The 7500-nt window shown below is 46.7% G+C and overlaps 1 protein-coding gene across 1 annotated transcript in view; it reads left to right on the forward strand.

The window, feature by feature from the left end:
* The window catches only part of LOC113568518 (laminin subunit alpha-2-like), a 53478-nt gene that overhangs the window by 29554 nt on the left and 16424 nt on the right, over positions 1-7500 (forward strand). The window contains exons 22-29 of the mRNA XM_081694908.1: positions 780-939; positions 4340-4550; positions 4629-4745; positions 5121-5284; positions 5639-5777; positions 6256-6358; positions 6454-6570; positions 6955-7137. Coding sequence (XP_081551034.1) covers positions 780-939; positions 4340-4550; positions 4629-4745; positions 5121-5284; positions 5639-5777; positions 6256-6358; positions 6454-6570; positions 6955-7137 — 1194 coding nt within the window. The remainder of the gene's footprint in view (positions 1-779; positions 940-4339; positions 4551-4628; positions 4746-5120; positions 5285-5638; positions 5778-6255; positions 6359-6453; positions 6571-6954; positions 7138-7500) is intronic.

The following is a 7500-nucleotide window of genomic DNA, read 5'->3' on the forward strand; positions in this document are numbered from 1 at the left end:
TGTCTTTCACTTTGCCACCGCTGGCTTTGTTGCGTTGTGTCTAAGAGTGACGGGAAGTGTGTCTGAATGCTAATGAGCAGGAAGCAGAGGACGACTGCTGACCCAGGATCAGCCACCCAGTCACACATTAACGCAGGGCGGCACAATACATCGTTTGACAATCAGTATCGTGATACCGGGCTTTCACGAAAATTATATTTCAGAATGTTGCAATATGTGTCACACACACACACACACACACACACACACACACACAATCTTTTTTTTTTTTTTTTTTTTTTTTAACCAGTCTTTACAGTTCAGTGGGTGCTTTGATGACAGTCACATGATGTCACATAATCGAAAAAAGACAAGAATCATGTCAAAGTAACGCAGGCCAGTCTTTAACCCTTTCATCTACAAGGGTTCATCAGTTTCCAGTAGAGGAATAGGCATTGCCGCAATCGCAATATGTAGCAATAAAACCGCAACGAGGCATTTTTTCCATACTGTGCAGTTCCCTATTAAAATATTAATCACTGTACAAAATATTTTAAAAGGGTTAGGGATGAGCTGTGAATGGCGAGATGTCTGCTGCATACTGTTTCAGGTTTAATTAACAAATGGATCTGAAGCAGGGATGTGGAATGGAGTGTGTGTCTGTGTGTGTGTTTCAATATATACTGTATAATGTGGTTGAGTGTTGTGTATGTATGATGTATAATATGTGTATGTTGATGGGTATGTATAAAGTATTCTGTATAATGTGTGTGTGTGTGTGTGTGTGTGTGTGTGTGCAGCTCTGCGGGACAAGGCTCGGGAGCTGAACGCGACGCTGAGCCGGAGGGATGGAGAGGAGAAGAGTGTGAATGAGATACAGGATGAGATAAAGGCCATGCTCACCGAACTCCGTAAACGCCAGCTCAGCCCACACACACACACTGCAGAAGAGGAGCTCAGGTACCCCCCCCCCCCCCCCACACACACACACACAGAGGCCTTTACCCATACACATGCCCACTCTGCTCAGGTAATCACGGTGTCATGTTCACCAGCAGGTGGGGTCATTCCACCATCGCCACATGACCTGGCCCTTCCTGCCTCACACAACACAGGTCATGACCTTTCACCCACATCTGCTTAAGCCACATCACGAACAAGCACAACCCCGTGCCTAAGTCACCAGGTTACAGTCGCCGTAGCGATGGCAGCGCAGACATGCTGCCGTTCGATTGCATTTCATGGCTCAGTGAGTCCTGGCTGAGATGAAGAAACGTTCTCCTTCTCGTGTACTATCCTAATGAACTAATTAAATTGTGCCCGAGGTGGGGACAGGGGGGGACACCATTCTGTTCCATTCAAATCACTCTGGTAATGAACTCCACTTAACGGCTTGCCGAGAGCCCCAGGAAAATGAAGAGAGACATCTAGTGGTCGGTGGTGGAAACGTTTTCTAAAAGTGGTTGGTACATCAGATAAAGGCAAAAAGTGATGTTTTTTTAAAAATATGAACCAGGATTTTTTTATGGATAGTTAATTATTTATTTAAGGTCCACATTGTGCTGACTTGGAAACTGTCTACCCTGCACGGAATGAACAATAAACCCCGAATAATTGGGGATGCAAATTGTTTATGCAGAGGGACAAAGGAAAAATATGATTCGATATGACAGTGATTCAAAATGTAATCTTCATCACTTTCCCTCTCCCTCTCTCTCTCCCCACTCCCTCTCTCCCCACTCCCTCTCTCCCCACTCCCTCTCTCCCTCTCCCTCTCTCCCTCTCTCTCTCTCCCCACTCCCTCTCTCCCCACTCCCTCCTCCCCCTCTCCCTCTCCCTCTCCCTCTCTCCCCTCTCCCTCTCTCCCTCTCCCTCTCTTTCTCCCTCTCCCTCTCTCCCCTCTCCCTCTCTCCCCACTCCCTCTCTCCCCTCTCCCTCTCTCCCCTCTCCCTCTCTCGCTCTATTCTCTCTGTCTCTCTCAATTTTCAATTCAGCTCAAGTCACTGGTGCTTTGTTGGAATGAAAAATATTCACTTTTGTGTTGCCAAAGCTTTGATGAAGAAATTAACATGTTAAACCAGAGATATAATAGACAAGAACAACACTGCAACTGCTAACAGTAATATTAATAACAACAATAATAAAACTATAACAGCAGTACGGCAGTTACCATTATTACTTCTACCATTACACTACATCTCATCCTGCATGTCATTGACTCTCCTCTCCGTCCCTAGTGTGTGTTAGTGTAGTGTGTGTTAGTGTAGTGTGTGTTAGTGCAGCGTTAGTGTGCGGTAGTGTAGTGTGTGTTAGTGGAGTGTGTGTTAGTGGAGTGTGTGTTAGTGCAGCGTTAGTGTGTGGTAGTGTAGTGTGTGTTAGTGGAGTGGTAGTGTAGTGTGTGTTAGTGGAGTGGTAGTGTAGTGTGTGTTAGTGCAGCGTTAGTGTGTGGTAGTGGAGTGTGTGTTAGTGGAGTGGTAGTGTAGTGTGTGTTAGTGGAGTGGTAGTGTAGTGTGTGTTAGTGGAGTGTGTGTTAGTGTAGTGTGTGTTAGTGCAGCGTTAGTGTGTGGTAGTGGAGTGTGTGTTAGTGGAGTGGTAGTGTAGTGTGTGTTAGTGGAGTGTGTGTTAGTGTAGTGTGTGTTAGTGCAGCGTTAGTGTGTGGTAGTGTAGTGTGTGTTAGTGGAGTGGTAGTGTAGTGTGTGTTAGTGGAGTGTGTGTTAGTGTGTGTTAGTGCAGTGTGTGTTAGTGTGTGTTAGTGTGTGTTAGTGTAGTGTGTGTTAGTGCAGCGTTAGTGTGTGGTAGTGTAGTGTGTGTTAGTGGAGTGGTAGTGTAGTGTGGGTTAGTGCAGCGTTAGTGTGTGTTAGTGTAGTGTGTGTTAGTGCAGCGTTAGTGTGTGTTAGTGTAGTGTGTGTTAGTGCAGCGTTAGTGTGTGTTAGTGCAGCGTTAGTGTGTGTTAGTGTAGCATTAGTGTGTGTTAGTGCAGCGTTAGTGTGTGTTAGTGTAGTGTGTGTTAGTGCAGCGTTAGTGTGTGGTAGTGTAGTGTGTGTTAGTGTAGTGTGTGTTAGTGCAGCATTAGTGTGTGTTAGTGTAGTGTGTGTTAGTGCAGCGTTAGTGTGTATTAGTGTAGTGTGTGTTAGTGCAGCGTTAGTGTGTGTTAGTGTAGCATTAGTGTGCGTTATTGTGTGTTAGTGTAGTGGTAGTGTGTGTTAGTGTAGTGGTAGTGCAGTGTGTTGGCGTAGCATTAGTGTGTGTTAGTGTAGCGTTAATGTGTGTTATTGTGTGTTAGTGTAGTGTTAGTGTGTTAGTGTAGTGGTAGTGTAGTGTGTTGGTGTAGCATTAGTGTGTGTTAGTGTAGCATTAGTGTGCGTTATTGTGTGTTAGTGTAGTGTTAGTGTGTGTTAGTGTAGTGGTAGTGTAGTGTGTTGGTGTAGCATTAGTGTGTGTTAGTGTAGCGTTAGTGTGCGTTATTCTGTGTTAGTGTAGTGTTAGTGTTAGTGTTTGTGTGTTCATGTAGTGTCTGTTAGTGTAGTGTTAGTGTGTGTGTGAGGGGACTGTTCTCTTTGCTCATCTATTGGTACTACAGATCTTCAGAATGATATGAGTAGGGGTTGTTGTGTTGTAAATGTGTTAGTGTAGTATTAGTATGAGTGGGGGTTGCTGTGTTGTAAGTATTTGATTTGCCTTTTTTGTATCTGGATGGATGTCTGGATTTCTGGAGATCTCCCTAATTCTGCCCTGCATGTGTTGTTGTTGGTGCCCCTGTGCACCTTTAAAATAGTTTTACAGAATTGTTAGCTTGTACAGAATTACTCAGTTGAATATTTGTTCCATTTGTTGAATTTCTCACAGAAATACAGGATAATCGGTTCAATTTCAGATTCAAATATTTTAGCCAAATTTTGATTGGAATTTTTACTGAAATGTTTTCTTTTATGGCACAGTGTGCTTTTCCTCTCAGTTCATTCACTGCCAGTTAAAATGTCCAGAACTCATCATAATCTCTAAATGTTTGAATGGTCAATATCGTTGGTGTTTGATCCCTGACATCTGGATCCTTTCTGGAATATCATACATTAATGTTTTTTAGATTCACTGCCAGGGTCCAGGTTTGTCAGTACTGCTCTGGCAGGTCCAGGGTCCAGGTCTGTATGTACTGGCTCAGCAAGTCCAGGTTCTGCTGTAGACCCAGTGAGCCATGCAGACTGAGACCAGGAGCTGTAGATTCTTCAAGTATTTTTGCCAGTTCATTAATATCGATGTTAAAAAGTGTTTAAAAAAAAGTGGCTTAGATTGCAGCCTTGTCTCACTCCATGTTCCTGAGAGAGGATGTTCCACATCTATTTCTCTCTCGCTCTCTTCACAGAGCTGCAGAGGCTCTCCGTGCGAGGGTGGAGAGACTGTTTGGAGCCTCTCACCAGGCTACAGAGCTCCTGAGGGAGGAGGTTGGGAGGAAGATGGAGGATTACGGGAACAAGCTGACCGAGGCACAGGACCTCCTGAAGGAGGCGCAGGGACACAGCAGACAGGCTGAGGTCCTGTCCTATAACAACCAGCGCAACTTGGAGAGCCTGCAGGTACACACACACACACACACACACACACACACAGTAACACTTGTAAGTTCCTGTTCTCTGAATGCGTGGCTTTAACAGGGAAAACAGGAACAAGCGAATAAAGGCAGAAAGGAGGCAGAGGGAATACTGGAGGACAGCGAGACCGTACTGGAGGAGGCAAACGCACTCTCAGACACCATCAACCGGGGCATCGAGGTCAGACTAGCACACACACACAAGCACACACTAATACAGGTACATGTTGAAGGCATAAGTAGAATTAAGTACAATTAAGTAGAATTCCTCTCCGAGAGGTTTACAGTATCAGATGTAAACACCGTGGGACGTATTTTGCGTCTCATCCCGTCACTGAAAGGATTAATACAGCTCGTCTAAACTGTCGGGACATGTTTTGTCAAATGATCCTTTCAAAATATGTAAACATGTAAGAAGATCATTTAGTCACTGATGCAGATGTAAGAAAGGTAAGTTTCAGACACAGAAATCCAGGTGTGAGGGAGGTGGGTTACCACAGGCTCTGTGCGTAACGGTGTGTGTGATGTGTGTGTGATGTGCACTGGCTGGCTTTAGGAGCTGGGTGAGATGAAGCAGGACTTGGTTCCTGTCCAGGACGAGCTGGAAGACAAGGTGGGACATCTGAGTAGAGGCCTTCAGGATCGAACACTGCCACGGCTACTGCAGACAGCAGAGCAACATGCACACCAGTTAAACCAGTCAGCCAGCATACTGGACAGGTGTGTGCGCATGTGTGTGTGCGCGCAGCATACTGGACAGGTGTGTGTGCGTGCGCATGTGTGCGCGCACATGTGTCTGATCAGAGCTCAGTGCTAACACGCACGCGCATGTGTGTGTGTGATCGGAGCTCGGTGCTAACATTCGTGTGTGTGCGTGTATGTGTATCTGATCGGAGCTCGGTGCTAACGCGCGCGCGCGCGCGTGTGTGTGTGTGTGTGTGTGTGTGTGTGTGTGATCGGAGCTCGGTGCTAACATTCATATGTATGTGTATATGTGTGTGTGTGTGTATGTTTGATCGGAGCTTGGTGCTAACACGCATATGTGTATATATGTGTGTGTGTGCGTGTGCGCAGTATCCTGGAGGAGGCTAAGAACGTCTCCTTCAATGCCACAGCAGCGTTTAAGTCCTATAGCAACATCATGAACTTCATCCATGAGGCAGAAAAAACAGCCAAACAGGCCAAAGGCACTGCCATGCAGGCAGTGCAGCAGGTACACACACACACACACACACACACACACAGCCATGCAGGCAGTGCAGCAGGTACACACACACACACACACACACACACACACACACAGCCATGCAGGCAGTGCAGCAGGTACACACACACACACACACACACACACACACACACAGCCATGCAGGCAGTGCAGCAGGCACACACACACACACACACACACACACACACACACACATGCACACACATACATTCACTATTCAATATTCACTATTCAATATTCAATAATTACTATTCAGTATTCACTATTAAATATTTAATATTCACTGTTTAATATTCAATATTAAATATTCTCATCCCAATCAATCAAAAAACATGCAGGCAAACATAAATTTGAAGTGACTGTGGATGTCATAAACTGAGTGGATGTGGTGGGAGGTGTGTGTGTGTGTGTGTATGTGTGTGTGTTTTGTGATCAGGCTCTGACTGCTCTGTCCTTATCCCCGAAGGCTGTGGGTCCTAAGGGTTCTCTGAAAGACAGCGCCAGGAGTTCTCTGCAGAAGAGCCAGCAGCTCTGGAGAGAGGCGGACGAGCTGGACAGAGACGTCAGAGGTAATGCCGTCCTGCCCTCCAGGAGTAGAAGCATCCGGCACCTTCGCTGGAACTGTCCAGAGTCACGACGGGCTTCTCACTGTCTGTTTGTTTAGAGAACGCAGAGAACTTGGGAGCCCTGCAGCTCCGGCTTAAAGGAGCTGAAGAGAAGAACAGAGACCTGCTCGAGGGCCTGAACATAACCATGGCGATCCTCCACGCCTTCCCTAACGGTGTGTGTGTGTGTTTTCCTACCTTCACACTGAGCATCACACCTGAGTTTCCTCACTGCCCTTTGACCTCTCACCTGTGCAGAGGTGTTAACTGCTCTTAGGTATTACACGCTACTGGAGCCCCCACCTCTCAACCTCTCACACACAGTAGGGTAGACTGAAGTGACCTTCTGCTGTTTTACTGTCCAACTGCTAACACCCTTCAAATTGCTAAGCTGCCAAACTCCTCATTGTTCACTTTAAAGTTTACTGTAAAATCTCTTTGTGGATCTCACTGTCTTCTGTAAAGTTTACTGTCTAATGCTCCTGGACGTCTGTGAGCCCCGCGGAGTTTCCTGTCAGGGCTCCGCGGGGTCGCCTAAGGCTGCTGTTTGCTCCGCGCAGACACGGCGTCTAAGATCCAGGCCACGAAGCAGAAGGCGGGAGAGGCGAACGCCACGGCGCTGGACGTCCTGGAGCGTCTCAGAGACGTGAACCTCAACCTCATGGGCCTGAAGAGGAACTACAGCAGACTGGAGGATGACGTCAAGAAGGCCAACAGCCTCATCCAAGACCCCGAGAAAAACAGTAGGACTCTTTTATCTCTTCCTTTGTTGGAGAATATTACTGTAATAGGCAAGACATCTGCATTGGGGGTAGATTTCCTCCATCCGTGTGATTGGACATGTCTGATGCTCGCTTACGGTCAAATCTTATCCTCTTTTTGTTCTCTCCTTTTATTTTGAACGTCGACAGCGATAAGTACGTACTCCAGTTCTCCACTCCACCGTCTCACCAGCATCTGCATGAGACTCTGTGCCCTTCCTCCCCTCACCAGTTCCATCCTTCCTCACTGCCCAGTGGGGTTATGAACGTCTTCCGAAGGCGTCGCTAAGCTCATTAGCCTTGCGTGCTAACGCTAATGCTGACTGTGAATGTTCACCCGGTCAC

This window comes from Electrophorus electricus, chromosome 2 (assembly GCF_041902795.1).
Source record: "Electrophorus electricus isolate QZ-2024a chromosome 2, ASM4190279v1, whole genome shotgun sequence".
NCBI classification, from domain to species: Eukaryota; Metazoa; Chordata; class Actinopteri; order Gymnotiformes; family Gymnotidae; genus Electrophorus; species Electrophorus electricus.